This window comes from Apiotrichum porosum (genome assembly GCF_003942205.1).
Source record: "Apiotrichum porosum strain DSM 27194 chromosome Unknown scaffold_7, whole genome shotgun sequence".
Taxonomy (NCBI): domain Eukaryota; kingdom Fungi; phylum Basidiomycota; class Tremellomycetes; order Trichosporonales; family Trichosporonaceae; genus Apiotrichum; species Apiotrichum porosum.
Window position 1 is genome coordinate 528,281 of NW_021167114.1, and position 17,637 is coordinate 545,917.

The 17,637-nt window shown below is 61.5% G+C and overlaps 7 protein-coding genes across 7 annotated transcripts; 3 read left to right on the top strand and 4 right to left on the bottom strand.

Annotated features, from left to right (window-relative positions):
• Nucleotides 1-465: 465 nt before the first annotated feature.
• EHS24_008501 (uncharacterized protein) lies at nucleotides 466-3,070 on the top strand (the record flags this gene model as incomplete). Its single annotated transcript, XM_028623812.1, has 15 exons — nucleotides 466-551; nucleotides 625-636; nucleotides 700-710; nucleotides 762-786; nucleotides 851-858; nucleotides 916-946; nucleotides 993-1,024; nucleotides 1,086-1,254; nucleotides 1,335-1,363; nucleotides 1,541-1,866; nucleotides 1,907-2,074; nucleotides 2,135-2,144; nucleotides 2,183-2,386; nucleotides 2,432-2,671; nucleotides 2,715-3,070. 15 exons carry the CDS (start codon nucleotides 466-468, stop codon nucleotides 3,068-3,070), a joined length of 1,707 nt encoding a protein of 568 aa, XP_028475786.1.
• A 1,755-nt stretch (nucleotides 3,071-4,825) lies between these two features.
• On the top strand, nucleotides 4,826-7,617 carry EHS24_008502 (uncharacterized protein; the record flags this gene model as incomplete). The annotated part of the gene is made up of 10 exons (XM_028623813.1): nucleotides 4,826-4,829; nucleotides 4,888-4,951; nucleotides 5,000-5,021; nucleotides 5,066-5,589; nucleotides 5,677-5,816; nucleotides 5,872-5,997; nucleotides 6,058-6,203; nucleotides 6,322-6,489; nucleotides 6,540-6,594; nucleotides 6,632-7,617. 10 exons carry the CDS (start codon nucleotides 4,826-4,828, stop codon nucleotides 7,615-7,617), a joined length of 2,235 nt encoding a protein of 744 aa, XP_028475787.1.
• A 328-nt stretch (nucleotides 7,618-7,945) lies between these two features.
• EHS24_008503 (uncharacterized protein) lies at nucleotides 7,946-9,106 on the bottom strand (the record flags this gene model as incomplete). Its single annotated transcript, XM_028623814.1, has 3 exons — nucleotides 7,946-8,362; nucleotides 8,453-8,869; nucleotides 8,921-9,106. 3 exons carry the CDS (start codon nucleotides 9,104-9,106, stop codon nucleotides 7,946-7,948), a joined length of 1,020 nt encoding a protein of 339 aa, XP_028475788.1.
• A 1,033-nt stretch (nucleotides 9,107-10,139) lies between these two features.
• On the top strand, nucleotides 10,140-12,216 carry EHS24_008504 (uncharacterized protein; the record flags this gene model as incomplete). The annotated part of the gene is made up of 3 exons (XM_028623815.1): nucleotides 10,140-10,244; nucleotides 10,300-11,370; nucleotides 11,449-12,216. 3 exons carry the CDS (start codon nucleotides 10,140-10,142, stop codon nucleotides 12,214-12,216), a joined length of 1,944 nt encoding a protein of 647 aa, XP_028475789.1.
• Nucleotides 12,217-12,326: 110 nt separating this feature from the next.
• EHS24_008505 (uncharacterized protein) lies at nucleotides 12,327-13,063 on the bottom strand (the record flags this gene model as incomplete). The annotated part of the gene is made up of 2 exons (XM_028623816.1): nucleotides 12,327-12,329; nucleotides 12,488-13,063. 2 exons carry the CDS (start codon nucleotides 13,061-13,063, stop codon nucleotides 12,327-12,329), a joined length of 579 nt encoding a protein of 192 aa, XP_028475790.1.
• Nucleotides 13,064-13,570: 507 nt separating this feature from the next.
• EHS24_008506 (uncharacterized protein) lies at nucleotides 13,571-14,944 on the bottom strand (the record flags this gene model as incomplete). The annotated part of the gene is made up of 1 exon (XM_028623817.1): nucleotides 13,571-14,944. The coding sequence occupies one exon, from the start codon at nucleotides 14,942-14,944 to the stop codon at nucleotides 13,571-13,573; it is 1,374 nt and encodes a 457-aa protein (XP_028475791.1).
• Nucleotides 14,945-15,234: 290 nt separating this feature from the next.
• On the bottom strand, nucleotides 15,235-17,107 carry EHS24_008507 (uncharacterized protein; the record flags this gene model as incomplete). Its single annotated transcript, XM_028623818.1, has 3 exons — nucleotides 15,235-15,605; nucleotides 15,657-16,865; nucleotides 16,903-17,107. The coding sequence occupies 3 exons, from the start codon at nucleotides 17,105-17,107 to the stop codon at nucleotides 15,235-15,237; spliced, it is 1,785 nt and encodes a 594-aa protein (XP_028475792.1).
• Nucleotides 17,108-17,637: the final 530 nt, after the last annotated feature.

Consider the following 17,637-nt stretch of genomic DNA (forward strand, 5'->3'; position numbering starts at 1 on the left):
CGAGTGTGAGAAGATATCCCCTCCCCTTGTCGGCGCGCGACACGCCGCCGCCGCCAACGAGACGGATGACGCGCTCCATTGGGGGTTTGTTGCTCTTGTGTTCACTTCTCTCTCTTTTCCTTCTTCCTTCTTTGTTGTCTCCACTCGTCTTCTCGTCGCTCCCCACCCACTTCTCATGCGTGCAGCATAGGTCCACACCGCCCCCGCCCTCCTACCACGCTCTCGCGGCTTCCCCATCCCCCACCCCCCCCCTTTCCTCGGCGTCGCGCCGCCTTTTTTTCCCTTAGCGAGTCACCCTCGTTGTGCGCGCGATTGTGCTCCCCACACCCCGCATCCCCGCACACCCTCTCTCTCTCGGCGTCACCTCGCGTTTCCGGTGCCCTCGTCGTGTCTCAACTCCACACTCTATCCGTCACTATCTTGTGTACACCCACCACCCACCGCGCAGGACATTCATTGCCAGCCATGCCGCCCAAGCAACGCGGCCTACGGGGCAACAGCTTGCTCTACACCGTCTCGGTGTTCATCTCCATCGGCGTATGGCTCTTTGGGTGCGTCCCCCCCCCCCCCCCTCTCTCTCCCCGGCCCACACTCCCTGTGCGATGGCGCTGACCCCCGTCACAGATACGATCAAGGGTGCGTCCACCACCCGCCGCTGCGACACGAGACGGAATGCTGACACTGGGCGCGCGTATACAGAGTCATGTCTGGTAAGCAGTTTGCATGCAGTGACCCCCCTCCGAGATGGTGCTGACGACCAGGCGTCATTACTGGACCATACTTCAAGTGAGTATAGCTCAGGTGCTCGGCGCTCGGTGGCCAGCGAGGAGCGTGGTGCTGACTCTCCCAGGGCATACTGTGCGTCCCCACCTCTCGACCGAACCCACGTCCGCTGCGACCACTAACACATGACAGTCAACCAACCGTCGTCGACACAGATAGGAAAGTACGTCTGGCGCCGTGTGCTTACTGTTCAGCGCTGACGGGCGCAGCATGGTCGCCGTGCTCGAGATCGGAGCGTTCAGTGAGTCCTTCCCGGCCAGGTGGCGCAACCAAGTGTACAGCCTCTCTAACATGCCCCACAGTCACGTCCCTAGCAGCCGCAACCCTCGCAGACAAGCTGGGCCGCCGCATGACGATGCGTCTCGGTGCCGTCTTCTTCTCCATTGGCGGCTGTTTCCAGACATTCTGTAACGGATACGCCGTCATGGTGTTTGGGCGGTTCGTCTCGGGCTGCGGCGTCGGCATGCTGAGGTGAGTGTGACGGTGGAGCGGCGTTGAAGGGAGAAGGAGAAGAAGAGCGACAAGACTGGGTGGCGCTGACGCGTTCGTAGCATGATCGTCCCGATCTACCAGGCTGAGAGTGAGTTGCCGGCCGTCCCGGTGCGGACGATGCGACCGGTACCGCGCCGGAGCTCGTGGCCGCGTACCATGTCCTGGTGTCTCTGACCCGAGATCTCGCCGGATTACGGGAGACCCAAGCACAGCGAGAAGCTGTCCAAGAAGAGCTCTGAGAACTGTGTGTGCTAACATCACAAAGTCTCTCCGGCCGACCACCGCGGCTTCCTCGGCGCACTCGAGTTTACGGGCAACATTGTCGGCTACAGTTCCTCTGTCTGGATCGATTACGCGTGCAGCTACATCGAGTCGGACTGGTCGTGGCGGCTGCCCCTGTCGATCCAGGTCATTGGCGGCATCGTCCTGTGCATGGGCAGCTTCGTCTGCCCCGAGTCGCCCCGCTACCTCATCGACACGGATCAGGACACCGAGGGTCTCCAGGTCATCGCCGACTTCCAGGGTCGGGACCTGGACGATGAAAAGGTCCAGGAAGAGTACAACGAGATTCGCGACGGAGTCCTTGCAGACGTGAGTTGCGGCTTTGAAGTGCTCTGCTGACAACTCGTAGCGTGCCGTCGGCGACCGCTCGTACAAGGCCCTGTGGACCCGGTACCGCGGCCGTGTTCTGATCGCCATGAGCTCACAGCTGTTTGCCCAGCTTAATGGCATCAACGTGATATCTTACTATGCTCGTGGGTATTCGTCGGTTTTGTCCGATGCTAACCCGCCAGCACTGGTACGCCCGTACTGCTGATTGTGATTGTGTCGAGGGAATGCTAACCACCGCGTTCTGCAGGTTTTTGAGCGTGAGTTTGACCAATGTTGCTGAAACTGACATCTGCAGAGGCCGGCTGGATTGGACGCGATGCTATTCTCATGACAGGCATCAACTCGCTCTTCTACGTTACCTCGTCCATCCCGCCATGGTGGCTTACCGACCTGGCCGGACGCCGTCCGATCCTGCTCTGTGGCTCGATCGCAATGGCGCTCGCCCTCACTGCCACGGGCTACTGGATCTACATTGACCAAGCGATCACGCCCAACGCCGGTGAGTTTTATGCCGTGCTCCTAGACGCCTAAACTGACATTCCAGTCGTCGTCTGTGTCGTGGTCTACAACTTTGCATTCGGCATGAGTTGGGGACCGATCCCATGGCTCTACCCTCCCGAGATCATGCCCCTGCCGTTCCGCGCAAAGGGTGTGTCCCTGTCGACGGCGACCAACTGGCTCGCAAACTACTGGGTCGGCGTCACCACCCCGCTCTTCCAGGAGCTTATCGGCTGGCGCCTGTATCCCATGCACGCGTTCTTCTGCGTGGTCTCGTTTATCTTGGGTAAGCTAAGAAGCCCGTTAGAAGGACCGCAGCTGACGTCCAGTCTACTTCCTGTACCCCGAGACCCGTGGCGTGCCACTCGAGGAGATGGACAAGCTCTTCGGCGACGAGTCCACCGACGACGACGACGACGATGACGACGACGACATCATGTCCGACCCCGAGGCGCAGTCCGAGACTGAGACGTCCTCGCTCGTCGGTAGCCTGAGGCCCGGTGGCTCGGTCTCGTCCACGCTCCCGCTGTCCCGACGCGGGTCTCCGATGCCTGCGCGCGCGGACAATTCCCTCTTTGGCCGGATGCACGATGCGTTCGACGGCCTTATGGGTCGTCGGCCGCCCCGCCGCGACTCGGTCAGCCGAGGACGGTACAACGCGATTGCGGCGGACGATAACCAATAGGAACTCGCGAGTGAGTGGACGTCCCCGGCTTTCCGGGTTTGAACTTTTGGACACATGTTGGGCCACGACTGTGAGCGCAGTTCTAACCCGGTGTTTTTCACAGGGCTCGACACGCAGCGGCGGCACTCTATGCAAGGCGATCGCGATCTGGAGGCGGCCCGCGGCTACCATGACTCTATAGAACACGGCCAGCGGGCGCTGCCGTCGGACGGGGACGCTGAGGACGACGACGAGGAGCAGCAGCAAGGCGAGGACGTGCCCCTGCGTAGTAGAGTGCTGTGAGTGGCGAGCCTCACCCCACCCCGCGTATGACAAAGAGACCATTTGTAGCATAACATACATGCATTTGATGACGCGCCTGGAATCTGGTGGGTGTGAGACAGGGAGGCGGAGAGAAATGGCGGGGGGGGGGTGGGTAGTGAGGCACACGGAGCGGTTGCATAAAGTAGTGATTCCTATCTCTGTCCAATCGCGGCGGCCGTCCGAGTCCGGGGCTTGGAGCTGCGGGCGGCGTCGACGACGAGTGCTCTGGGCAACCACGGAGAACGGAGCTGCTGCTCGCCGGTGGCACAGACCTTTTGGAGATCAGATACTGCAGGAAACTTTAAACTGTCTCTACCTGGCTGGCTGTGCACAACTGTGTGCTGTTGGACAAGGCGGAAAAACACGGACACCATGGCTCCATGGCTGAGCCGCTGCAATCTGCGAGAACCAAAGTAGCCAAATATACCGGCCCCATGTGGGCACCGGGGCCACGGTTGATTGGGCTCCGTCACCCCCTTTGTCCATGTCAAACGGACGCATGGACAGGCCCGATGCACGATGAGATGAGATTGTGTACCGGGTAATGTGTGCACTATGTGCATATGGGTTGCAGCGATGGTTGCCCGGTCGAGGCGGAGCGTCCGGTAGCAGGCAGCGCGGGGCTGCAGTGGTTATCTTGCGCCAATCAGCCGCCGTTGTCAGCTGCCAGCCCGGCCAGCCCCGCTGCCCCGGTGGGTGCTGCTTATCTTTCAGCTTGGGTGAGTGGTGGAGTGGTACAACCGCCCGCCCGCCGCCGCCGCCTTCTCTCTGCGTCGGTCGCATACCACGTCCCCTTTACAAACACTCCCCATCCATCGTTCTCAGGCCCCCCCGTGTATGCCCCCCCCCCCCCCCCCCCCCCTTCGTCGTCGTCGTCCTCCTCCCGACACCGTGTCCTTGCACCCGATCTACCGCCCCCGTCCAACACCGGCTGCGCAGGGCGATAACCACCAACCCCCCGCCACGCTGAGGCGATCTTCCTTTCCTTGCTTGCCCCGACCACTATCCTATCAATTACATCCACAAATGAATAACCCCCAACAGCATCCCCCGCATCCTCACCCCCAACCTCAACCTCAATCCCAATCCCAACCCCAATCCCAACCACAACCCCAACCGCATCCTCACCCTCATCCCCATCCACCATCGTCCTCCTCGATGCCCGGCTCCGGCCCCGTTCCCATCGCGCCGCGTCCGCCGGCGCCGCACGACGAGGCGCGCGAACAGCGAGAACGCGAGGCGAGGGAACAGCGTGAACAGCGTGCCGGGGTCGGGAGCGCACCCGTACTCATCGAGAGGAGGAAGCGCGGACGCAAGCGGTTCAGCTGTGCAGAGTGTCGACGGTGGGTATTGACATGTTCTTGGGAATGGCGTCGGCGTGCCTGTGCTGTGGCCGTAGCTGACGAACCAACTAGGCTCAAGTTGAAATGCTCAAAGGCATGGCCATGTACAATGTGTATGTCTGGAACGCTGCCCGGCTCGACGTTGGCTTGGCCTTGCGCTGACCTTTGCAGGCGAGAGGAGAGGGTGTGCTAGTATCTGCCCCGAGGGCGTGATGGAGCGTGAGAGGAAGAAGCGGTGGGTATCAGCTGCCAAATAGTTTTTCGATGTCAAGCTGACGAACAGTGTTGAACCTGTGACGGATCAAGTATGTCTCGTGGCGCGACCACAGTTTCTGTAGCTGACGTCCAGCTCCACGCGCGGATAGCGGTCCTGGAAGCAGCCATCAAGGACGACAGCCACCCGCCCCACCGGCCAAACGGCACTGGCCCCGACGGTCCAGGCCCATCACACCGCGACCACGAACGCGAACGTGACCGGGAAAACGGACACGGACACGGACACGGACACGGGCACGGCGAGCACCACGACGCGCGCGCCCACTCGTCCGTCTCTGTATCCGCCACTGCTGGCTCCCTGTCCATCGGAACGGGTGGCGAGACGCGCTACGTCGGCTCCCTCGCCGGCAGCGCATACTTGCGTGACCGCCGGTCTCCGCCATCTGCGGGCTCGGCATACGATGCCGGCAGTGCCGGGATGGCACTTGGCGGAGGGCCGCCGGGGAGCAGTGGTAGCGCCAACAGTGGGGCCGGGAGGCAGCGAAGGGATGTACACGGCGGAGGAGGGGACCCGCTCGCCGACTTGCGCTCGCGCCTTCCGCCATGGGACGAGGGCAGGTCCATGGCCGAGGCGTACTGGGACCACGTCAACTGGATGTGAGTCGAGGACGTGTGGTGGTTTGGCGTGGCGCTCGTCGCATCGGCGCACATGCTGACATTTTTTTTCTTTCTTTTCTTTCTCAGCCACCAGGTCGTTCCCCGCCCCACATTTGAAGCAGAGTACCTCCCCAGCGCGTATGGCGATGGCGGGAACCCCCACCAGCTGGCCTGTGTGTTCCTCGCCATGGCGATCGGTGTCATGTTCGACCTGTCGAGGCCGCCATGTAAGTGTAGAGTTGTGCGGCGCAAGTCGGAAAGGTAACTCGGCTGACACGTCAGTCCACCCCCGCGGCAAGGAACTGTTCAACCTCGGCAGGCAGGCGCTCGAGCGCTCGCACGAAAAGGCTTCCGTGGCCACGGTACAGGCTCTCGTGATGGTCGGGACGTTTATTGTAAACGACAATGGTGGGTGCATCGGGTCCTAACGACACACCCATGTTTGATCTTGTCGCTGACGTTGTGCAGATTCCAACGGTGCCGAATCATACTGGCCCACCCTGGGCCAGGCAGTCAAAATCGCCCTCAGCGTCGGGCTGCACCGTGACGGTGAAGCCTTTGGCCTCGACGGGCGCGACGTCGAGGAGCGTCGAAAGGTGTTTTGGGAGCTCATGGTGCGTGTATCTCGTGGAACGATTGTGGCGCCCATGCTCCGGCCGGGGAACAGCCACTCACAGGGCGCCACTCCCCACTAGCCCATGAAGTAAGTTATCGGGCGCTAACTGTGTACAGGAATACGACCGTACGCAGGCGCTCAGTTTTGGACGGCCATGTGGCCTCAGTAACCGCCACGCCGATACCAAGTTCCCCTCGGCCGACGGGGTTCTGTTTTCGGATGACTCGGGGTACCACCACGCCAAGCACTGTTTGGTCAAGATGATGGAGAGGGTCGTGGATATTGTGGGTTTGAATGGACAGGGATGTGGCACTGACAGTGGCAGCAAGTTCAGCCGACACCTGTGCCATACTCGGCTGTGGTGGACCTTGACCTCGAGCTCCAAGAATGTGAGCTGCTCAATCCACCTGACCTAGCTGACTCCAGTCCGCAAATCCTTGCCTGAATCCCTCATGTGTTCGGTCGCGATCCAGGACCTCCCACTCGACACGTCGCTCCACCCGCACCTCGTCCTCCAGCGGTTCGGTATCCGGCTCTTTATCGCCGAAGCACGCCTGCACCTCAACCGCGCGGCCTTTGTCCAGGCTCTCAAGGCCTCCCCCACGGCCCCGAGCCACGGCACGTTCGCTGCGGCCTTTGTGGCACTGTACGAGTCGGCCCAGGAGATTGTACAGGTCCTCAAGCAACTGGTCCTGTACTCGCCCGCCCTCGCCGAGCGCTGGTGGTTCTTCTGGTTCCACGCGTTCAGCGCGGCCGTCTGCCTCGCCGCCATCGCCATCGAGGCGCCGACATGCGGCTTCGCCCAGCCGGCCTTCTCGGGCCTGTCCATCGTGTGCGACCTGTCCGGCGCCGCGCGTGACGGCTGTCGAGTCAAGGACGGACTGAGCACGCTCCTCGGCCTGCGCAAGCGAGCCCGCGAGCGCCTAGACGCGGCACGGAGTGCGCGCCACGCCGCGAGCTCGGCCCCAGCTCCCGCAAAGACGGAGGGCAAAGACGACGAGCTGCACCGTCTCCTCCTGGCCGAACGCAGGCGGGACGAGCGTCCGAAACCCCACCAAACATCCAGCCCCATCGGGAACGGCAACGGCACGCCTGGCGGCGCGAGAGATATCCGCGACCTGCCCAAACGCCTGTCGCACATGGCCCCGCCCATCCCCAACCCGCTCGCCCCCGTCCGCCCGCATGGCCACCACGCACAGGTGCTCGCAAACGGCGGCAGCCACCACAACGACCTGGACCTGTCGCCCTCGGCGGTCCCGCGTGTCGACGCTGGCCCGACGATTCCATTGTGGCCCGACGCGGCCAGTGTCCTGATCGACTATGCGGGGCTGGAGGCCAGCGGGCGCTTTGAGATTAGCGTGCAGCCGTTCTTGACCCAGTTGGAGGGGTATGCCTGGGGCCCGAGTACTTAGTGAGAACATTTGGAGAAGGATGGAGCATAGGATACCTAGAAATGAGGGAGAGTTGTATACCAATCAACAACGTTGTAGTTCATTAGCTCATTGTGACGTCTTGCTGTTCAGTTATAACCATTGTCATGACCTCACTGAGACAAGGATGCGGTGGGCATGGCCCTCGTTGAAGAGTCACGGAAGCTCCCGGCGCCAGGCAGTTGTTGTCATCCTGTTGGGGAGTCAGGTGGTGTATCAGTACGATCAGTATCCCCGCGGTCAATCGAAAGCCAGCACTGGATGCAGACAGTCTAGAAGGGTACAAATGACAACACGATATCGGGACGCCTCACCTCCTACTGTCACTCATGCTCAACGGCGTCCCTGTTCCCGTCGCAGCAGCGACGTGTCCCTCCCACACACCCAGCTCCATACCGGGCGCCCACCCTTCACCGTCCTCGTAGGGCACCTGGTGTCCGTCCGTGGGCATCTGGATCAGGACGGCCATCCGCACCGGCTCGCCGGGCACGCCCGTCGCGGCTGCGCGGTCAATCTCGCGCTCGCGCGCTGCTGCTGTGCCGGCTGTAGTCGTCGTTGCGGGCGCGCCGGCGCCTTCTTCAGGTTCTGGGCGTGGGAGGCCGTTACGGAAGAAGCCAAAGCCGGTGCGCGCACCCGAGCTGCTCCGCATGTCCGGGGCGGTGGCCGCCCCCGCGGCCTGGGAGTAGTCTGGCACAGGTTCTGGGAGGAGCGAGTGGAGCGTGAGGGGCTAGAAAAAAACGAAATGTTAGCAAGTGTGGAGGGACGGGGACGGGGACGGGGACGGGGCGCGCGAACACACGGCATAGCCTACACTCACTTGGCTCTTCCCCGTGAGGATCATGTCGTCACCGTCGTCGCCCACATGCGTGTTTGTCAAAGACTCGGAAGAAGCGTAGCTCGCCGCGACGCGTTTCCCGCTTGAAGGGGTGACGCTGCCCGTACGGTGGTCCTTGGGCTCGCGCTCGGCAACCAAATCCCACAGCACGGGGATACGCACCCAGCGACGCTCCCTCCGGCGGCCGCCCATCGTCGCCCACTGGTCCATTGGGCCTGGCGGGTTGCGGCCAAACCCTGCGACCCAGATGTTGGGGCTGTCAGACGTGTTCCACCACGGAGGTGGGTCGCCGCGCTCGAGGGCCAGCTGGTGCGCCGTCCGGTACCGTCTTCGCATGCGCTGGCCACGGTAGGTGAGCAGCGCGGCGAGCGCGATGAGGACGATTAACACGCCCAGGAGCTGCACGTTAGCTATCGGCGTCTTGAATAGCTATACTCGGAAAGCACTCACGACATAGTAGTAGACATCAGTGTGCGTGTTGGGACCCTTGGCCGCTGCAGTGTTGGTCGCGCTGAACAGGGGCAACTCGGTGGTGGTGGTGGCCGAGCTTGTTGACGTAGAGTTGGACGACACCGCCGTCGCCGACGTTCCCGTGGGGAAGAGATCGCTGACTCCTGCCCCGTCGTCGTCGGACATGACGAGGATGTGTCTCCCGGTGTTGTTGTTGTGGAAGGGAAGGAAGTAAGGGGCAGGGCGGCGAGGAAAGTGACCAGGGGGAGGGGAGCGGCGACTGGCCCTGGGTGGGGCAGGAGAGTGTATGCACGCGTCGTTGACGGTCGCAGCGAGGGCGTGTGCGCCTGTCCGATGCACTAGGGTTGAAGCAAGGTGGTGCGCGGACGAGAGATACTGGGTTGAGGACGAATGGAGAATGATGAGAGAAAAGTAGCGGGTCGGTAGCGCGTCGTTAAGAGATCTCTGGAGTCACAGCAATTCCCGCCCCGCAGCAGCCAGTGGTGACCCACCATTTGGAACCCGATCAGCAGCTCCACCCACATCCTATAACCAGCGGCCAGCGGCCAGCGCACTGCAGCCAATGTGTGCCCATGCATGCCCGCAGCACACGACCTCATCCTGTCCAACACTGGTGCACATGAATGCATGCACTCGGCTTGGAACTCGGACAGCAGCAGTACGGTGACCCCCCCCCATGGTTTTCGTTTCGCCACCAGCAAAAGCAACACCGCATTCCAAATCGTATATGCGAGGGGGTCTTGCAGCCACACACACTCATGCCAAGCGTCCGGCCATCTACATTTCTCGATCTCTTGGCTCTTGCTTGGCCCAGAGACACCCCCGACGTCATGGGCAGGCAGCAGCGTTCGTTGCATCCAGTAGATTGTCTTGGGGAAATTCATAGCTACAGTTGTAGGAGCACTGCAGTTTGCACTGGCACATATGCATCACGACTGCGGCCCCAACGGCCAACAACAAACGGCCTGAAAATAGCCCCATGGCCCGTGCGGTGGCAAACGCACTATCCCGAGCCTTCGACGTCGGTTTCGAACACGTTATGTGTTTCTGCCCCCCACTTATCTTATTGTTGCCACCTAAATCACTCTGTCCAGATCTAATCAGTCGTCGTCCACATCCTCTCCGTCGTCCACATCTTCCCATCTCATCTTTCTCGATCTCCCACCGCCTCCCGCTGCAGTAGACCTGCTGTACAACAATGTCGGGCGGTGACGGCCTGCGGCCTCGCCCCGGCCCAGCACCCAGGCTCATAGAAGGCCCGAAAACCGGCCAGAGAAGCCTGTACCAACAGCATGTCCTCGATGTGAGTCATCTCTTTATCCCACACCTCCATATGCCCAGGAGCTGACTAGTTGTAGGAAGACGAATACACGGACGCACTGTCCCACATTATCCAGCGCGACTTCTTCCCCAACCTCCCACATCTGCACGCCACAAACGACTACCTGTCCGCTCTGGCAGACAACGACCCCGAGCTCCTCAGCTCGAGTATCCGCCGCCTGACACGTATCGCCGGCGCCAAGGACGACGCGCGCGAGGCTCGCCGTAACGCGCGTCTTGACCCCGACGCAAAGCGCCGTGCCGAGGTGGCCGACACACCCTACTCGCGGTTCGGAGAAACGCCCCTGGGTATGCGTGGCAGCGAGACGCCCGGATTCGCGACTATGCGCCGGTCACACGAGGCCGAGGACGTGTACGACTTTGACGAGGCAGGGCCGTCGCGGACCAAGAAGCAGCGGCTCGTCCGCGACGACCTGAGTCTCGACGCCTTCCAGCGCAACTACACAAGCGAGGACAATGCGAGCTTTGTCCAGATCGTCGAGGCTGAGAACCAGCGCCGGCGAGAGGACAAGGCGTGGGCGTTTGAGGCCGAGCGTGTGAGCGAGGACAAGCGCATTGCCGGTGACGAGCGGAGAAAGCTCATTCTCGACGCGGCGACCAGTGGAGGGTGGAGGGTGGACGCCAACGGCCGGAGGTTGATAGGTGGGCTGAGTGAAGGCGGAGCGGAACAGGCCGAAGGCGAGGCATGGCGAGAGCGCAAGATGATCACCGCTGGACCAGTGGGGACGACTACAGCCACTCCATCAGACCCATCCCGGGCCCTCGTCAAGTCTCAAGGCGGCGGTGCCCTCGTCAAGGCAACAGACGCAGCGGCGGCATCCGTTCTCCCACCATCCAAGGTCGAGGAGAAGACACTCCCCGAAGACCACCCATTGTCCCGAGCCCTTGTCTCGGCAGGCCTACCGCCGACGGCCCTCGTGTCGACCGAGGACGGCGCTATCGTACCCCAGCGCGAGGCGGTCGCCGGTTCCGGCGAAGGACGTGGCCGTGGAGACGAGGAGCGCGACCGCCGCCGACAAATTGAGAAGGGTGTCATGGGAGGCGAGGGGCAAGACGACGGCGGCACTGTGCAGCAGTGGCCTTACAAGGTTAGTTGTCCGAAATCGCCTTGAGCTGACGACCAGGCCATGAATGGACTCATGTTCCCGCCCGACGCCAACACCAAGCCGTTTCAAAACTTGACGAAACCCAAAGCCAAGCCTCTTGCCGCCCCACCCAGCATCTCTCACAAGAACACGCGACTGCAGGAAGAAGAAGACGAAGAGCCAAGCAGCAGTAGGGCCGGTAGCGTTCGCGGAAGCAGCCCTGCGCGGTCCTACGTCGACGCAGCTATCGAGGGCAGGCCGTATGTACCCCGCCAACTGCGTGGCGAGGAAGAAGCACACCCTTTGGTGCCGACAGAAGCCGACCTCATACCCGAGGACTTGCCTCCGCTCATGACGTGGGGCACGCTCCTCGCCACTCCCAAGCGCCTCGACGGCTCCGATGACCCACTGGATCTGGACAGCCCGTCCTTCCGTCTGCCCGAGACCAAGCGCCGTGACGAGATTGGACGCAAGCTCGGTGCCAAGGCCAGCAGGTCCATCGCCGACAGGGCCAAGGCGTACACCCCGCGCCCGTCGCCGTCGACCCCGTCATTGACCGACGCCCTCCGCGCTGCAGCCAACAAGACGCGGACGGGAGACCGCTCCGTCCGCGGTTCGATGCAGCCGCCGTCCACCCCGCGAGGCGAGGGCGGGCTTACTCCCGCAGCCAGGAGTCTCCTGGACCGCTCGCTGGGGCGCACACCACAGCGGAGCGGTGGAGGAGGACTGGGTGCCGCACTGGGGTCGAGTGGCAAAGCGAGGAGCGCGGCGATGGAGAAGGGCGCCGGTTGGGCACGGTCGAGCTCGGCGGCCAGGAGCTGGACCCCGAGTCCTGCGCCTAGGAGGTAGACCCGGGCCACAGGTACATCCACATATGTCGAAACCAATGTAGCAACACGTCGAAGGCCTCCATAAACCTTTGAGCGGTGAACGACGGTCGCATAACCTCTGTATGTCATCTACTTTACGCATCCTTCTACAATTTATTCTGAACCTTGGCCCATTTCCGCATCCGCTTCACCGCAGCGTGGAACAGAATGGCTCGGTCCACATCCAGCGCGTCCAGTGAACGAGGCTTGATCGTTCCCCCCAGTGTGAAATGAGCTGTCCCATAGCTCACCTCGAGGAGACCTTCGGGTCCAGGTTTGGGGACAGCTGACAGCTCCTGCGTACCGCCTGCGACGGCGTTTAGACGTCCCTTGAGCCATTTGGCCGGTGTGGTCCAGTAGAGCAGGACCGACTGGGGCGTTTTTGCCACCACGTCAAACAAACCGCCGACATGGCTCTCGCGAGACGCCTGGGTCTGGGTGTCTGGAGCGACCTCTGTCACACCGACACCCGGTGGTCGTGGCATGCCCGCATATCCGAGCCGGCGCATCACCCACCCCTCGACGCAAAAGTATGGGTGGGCATAGAACGCCTTTGTGAACGTCCCCAAGGGGTCCCCCGTGCGAGGGAGGGGGACGGTGGCGGACAGGTATCCAGGCGCGTCGAGTGTGGTTGGTAGCTTGAGGTTGAGCTGTTGCGCCACTGGCGTGAGGTGGTATGGCTGCGGCGGGTGGACCGGGTACAGTCGATGCACGCGGCGGACGTAGAGTGCGGTGGTGCACCCTCCAACGGCCAAGAGGGCCACCACCCCGCCAACGACGTAGGGGGTCTTGGATCGCGATTGCGGCTGAGCGGTCTCGTTTGTCATGAGGAGAGAAATGATGTGCCAGTGCAGTGCAGGAGACCGTTGTAAGATAAACGAGTGAGTTGGGGCTCTGCCGAAGCGCATACGTTGTTCATATGGCAGCTGGATGTCAATCGCAACGGACGCCAAGACAATGGTCAGCTGGCCGATCGAGCTATCGCGTTAATCAAACAGACCGAGGATTGAGGATAGCAATGGCACACTATAGGCGAGCGTAGCGATACACGATGGAAGTCTGTCAATGAATCCAGTTGGCACGGTGCAACGCTATGGCGTTATGGGGTCTGCGCATACCGAGGGCAAGGCTGTCGAGTCGAAGCAATGTCTGAAGCGGGACAACGGACATGGAAGGAGGGCGTTGCACTTCATATCTCACGGCCCATTCCACAAACCTCCTACTCTCCAGACGTCCTACTACACTCAGACAAGCCGAGACTGTGCGGCCATGACGTCTAGTGACACTATACTTGATGAACCGAACCCAAGATTAAACACAAACATACACCACGCTCACACAAACCTCTCGACCTTGATCTCCTGACTCGCCCTCCACCGCCTCTGCTCCAGGAGCTGCCTCGTCTTCTCCGCGCTGATAGTCTTCTCCTTGACGTCCGCCTCGAGGAGCGCCGACAGCTGCTCGTAATGCGTCTTGAGCAAGTCGTACTGGCTCTTGAGGTTGGTGTGCTGGCGCACCGACGCCTCCCGCGCACCCTCGACGGTATCGGCCACCTCGCGCGCCGAGGCGAGGTCACGCTCCAGGCTGGCGACCTTGTGCGTGCGCGTCCCCAAGTCCTGTTCCAGCTCCGCCACATGCTCCAGTGCCGCACGCAGCTCGTCGGCATGCATGTCCTGCTCGGCCTCGAGCCGGCGGATCGTCGCGCCCTGGTCGTCCAGCTGCTGGTACTGCGTGCTCAGCGCCAGAGCCTCGGTCTCGAGCTGGTGGACGCGTTCCGCGAGCCGTGACGCGCGGTCGGCTTCGTCTTGCTTTTCGCGCTCGAGCTCGACCATGCGTGCCTCTGCCGCGGCGCTCTTGGCCAGTGCGAGCTCGGCAACCGCCTCGGCTGCGCCCTGCGACGCTGCGGCCACCGCACGCGTCTTTTCTGTTTCGGCCACGAACACTAGGTGCGCGGACAAGGCCTTGAGCAGGAGCGAGGAGACGTCACCGCCAGGGATGGTGGGCACGTCGGCGATGCGGTCGGCTGGGAGAAGCGCTCCGAGAGCTGCAAGTGCGGCCGCCGGCGAGGGCGGCTGGGACAGCGACTGCGACTGCGACTGCGAGGGCGAGGGCGCGGCCGCAGGCGTCGACGTGGGCGGGAGGGGTGTGTGGGCTGGGAAAGGGGTAGACGGATGGGCCGGCGATGAGCTGGTGTGAGGGGTCGGATCGGCTTCCTCGTGCGGTGGAAACGAGATGGCCACTTCGTTGAGTGGCGACGGGGAAGGAACCACGCCGGCTTCGTGCTCCGGGGACCGCTGCAAGGGCGGGGTCGCACCTCCCTCCCGCTCGCTGTCACTGCTGCTATCGCTGTCGTCTTCGGTTGCGGGGGCCAGGAGGATGGGGTCACGTAGGAACGAGTCTTCGCGGAGACGTGGTGACGCAACGTCGCAGGCTGCCAGTGAGACGCGTGAACGTTGACGCGGGACGCCCTTCCAGGCAGTTTGGAGCGATGCACTGCTGGCGCTAGCGCGAACCGTACGCTGGGGGTCCTCCTCCTCCTCCTCGTCGATACGCTCCTCGCTTTTGGCTTCGTTGTCCTCCATGGGTGGCTCAAGGGTGCTGTCCGAGGTGTCTGAGGTGTCTGAAGGCGATGAACGCGCAGTGTGGTAAGATGAGGGCGGTGAGCCGCGTTTGTGGTGGTAGCCGCCGTAGGGGAAGAAGGTGGTCATTAGAACATGCGTAGAAGATGGGATTCAAGTGCGATGCAGCACTCGACATGCATTGTTACAGGACAAGACCACCGACTGCACGGGCCAAGGGGACGCCACTGCGCACCGTTTGCGGCCCGTCAGCAGCAAACTCACCTTATGCACAGACTCCTTGGCACCCATGCGTTGGGTCGGTGGTCAGTGAATCAGTGGTCAGTGCTGCAGCGCGCACAGGACGCTCCATCTGTGGCACTAGTTGCACTTTTGATAAATCGTTGTTTCATTGTCCGCGGCTATGGTATCCGGGTTAACTACTTCTCTCCGTCTCTCTTATAGAAAAGAGCCTGGGACATGTTGCTCTGGAAGAAGACGGACATCTGCTCCTCACGGAAATCGTCCTGAATAGTGCTAACGTTGGTCTCGCTCAGGTACATTGAGTTTTTGTTCTTGGGGTACGAGTGGGGTGCCCACGACGTCTGGTTGAGGACGGTCATGGCGGTAGTGCTGTTACTGGACTTGCAGTTCTTGTTCTTCTTGATGTTCTTGCCGTTGGGGTCCTGGTAGTATGCAAAGTTGATCCAGTAGTTCATCATTGCGTTCGACAGGGACACGTCGGCGACCGTGTAGTTGGTAGCGGTCGAGATGGCGCCGAACGAGTAGTAAACGTCACGACCGTGTGTGGCTGGGCCATGGTCAGTATCTAAACCACGTCTTCTTCAGCAGGGATACTCACCTCCGTAGTATGCCGGGTCGCCAGGGGTCTTGCCATCCCACTGGTAGCTCCAAGTCTTCTTGAAGCCGTGCTTGTTGGCCTGGCGGAGGAACCAACGGCGACGAGACATGAAGGCCCCATCGGTAATGATGGCCGTGAGCTGCTTCCATCCTGGGTCGAGACCAAAAGTCTCATTACCCGTGCCAAACGGAGCACCCAGGGCAGGGACATTGGGGTAGGCCTCAGTGACTTCGTCGGCGATACTGGCGTTGAGCGGGCTCGGGTACAAGAAGTCGAGCAGAGTGGAGACGGGAATCTGCGTGGTGTTGAGGTAGGTCGGCACAAACAGGGTACCCTCGTCGACGTTGTTGCCGGAAATGAATGGAATACGAGCAAACTTTCCCTCCTCAAGAAGCTTCCAAGGTGCGCCGGGAATGATGTCTCCGTCCACGCTGGGACCCCAGACAAAGCCCAAGGCATAGAGCAGGTTGTTCTTGGTGGTGATGGTGGCGTTGAGCAGAGTCTCTGCTGGAACCTTCTTGAGGCAATCAAACGTGCTCTGGTTACCGGCGGCAGTGATCGGGGTGCTCGCATTCTTGCAACCCGTAAGCTGGGCGACCATGTCGTAAGGGCCCTGCCACACGTCCGCGGTGGGGCCGAGGGGCGAGGTCGACTGAGCACCCGACATCATGATAGCGCCATGGAACAGGTCGGTCGACTGGTTGAGCATGAGGCACGAAATAGAAATGGCGCCAGCCGACTCGCCGAACACGGTCACCTTGTTGGGGTTACCACCAAAGGCCTTGATGTTCTCCTTGACCCACTGGAGGGCGAGGATCTGGTCACGAAGAGCAAGGTTGGCAGCACCGTTGGCCGCCATCTCGGCACCATTGCCCCATCCAAATATGCCAAGGCGATAGTTGAACGTCACAAGAATGAAAGGACGGTCGGTGGACGCAGCATATGTGTTGAGGTATGGGCCGTTGTAGGTGGTGCCAGTACCCGAGGTGAAGCCACCTCCGTAGATCCAGACCATGACTGGAAGTTTGGCGTTGGTCCCCGCCACACCTTGTGGACCCAAAATGTTGAGCGTAAGACAGTCTTCGCTGATGCCGTATGACCCCTGAAGGTCACCGGCGTCCTGAAGACATGCCGGCGGCGGGGTAGTCGCAGTGACGTTTCCGCTGTAGACTTTGGGCTGGGGGTGCGCAAACCGGAGGTCTCCAACAGCTGCCTGTCAGCGACACGCTTTGACAAGTTGACTCACGAGGCTCAGCAAAAGGGATACCAAGATAGACATCAAGGCCGTACTCATTGACTCCAGTGACCGTAATGGGAGTGCCACTGGCGGTCTTGGGTTTGATGATCGCAGTAGGCACGGAAGTGGTGGTGTTGGAGGCCCGAGGGAGCGGGCCGGCGAAGGCCAAAGGCAGGGCGACAAGACAGGCGAGAAGCGTTGTGACTGCCCTCATTGTCAAGATGGTGTGGGGGAAGCTGCAGAAGCATCAGACGAGGTTCAGAAGATGTTGCTCTAATATACAAGCAAAACCGGGGGCCGCGAAGCCGGCAACTGTCCCTTCATGTTAGCGGTCACTTAACGAGACCAACCCGGATGAGCAATTTGCCCCCAGAATCATCCTGCGTCATCCTCCACCTGTTTGCTGCGGTATGGGCGGCGGCGGCCGTGGCGGTGGCGGCGTGGACTAGACGCCGTACACCGTTTCACTAGTCGGTCTTGGGGGCCCTTGTAATCGGTCTTGGGGAACCTTGTGGGGACATGGGGTATGGAAGGGGGTAGCTTGTGGTTCCTGTCGGTGTGATGACCCCGTCGGTCTGCTCGCTAGGCAGCCGAAAGCAGGACTGTTTAGGTGGAACAGATGTCGCAGGACCAGTTCGGTTCAGGTGGAGCCGTGTTGCAGACTCTACTTTTTCTGTCGGCCTTACCCGCTTTGTCGGTTACGGCATCATTGCTGGCTTTATTCGCCAATTCAGTTGATATTCA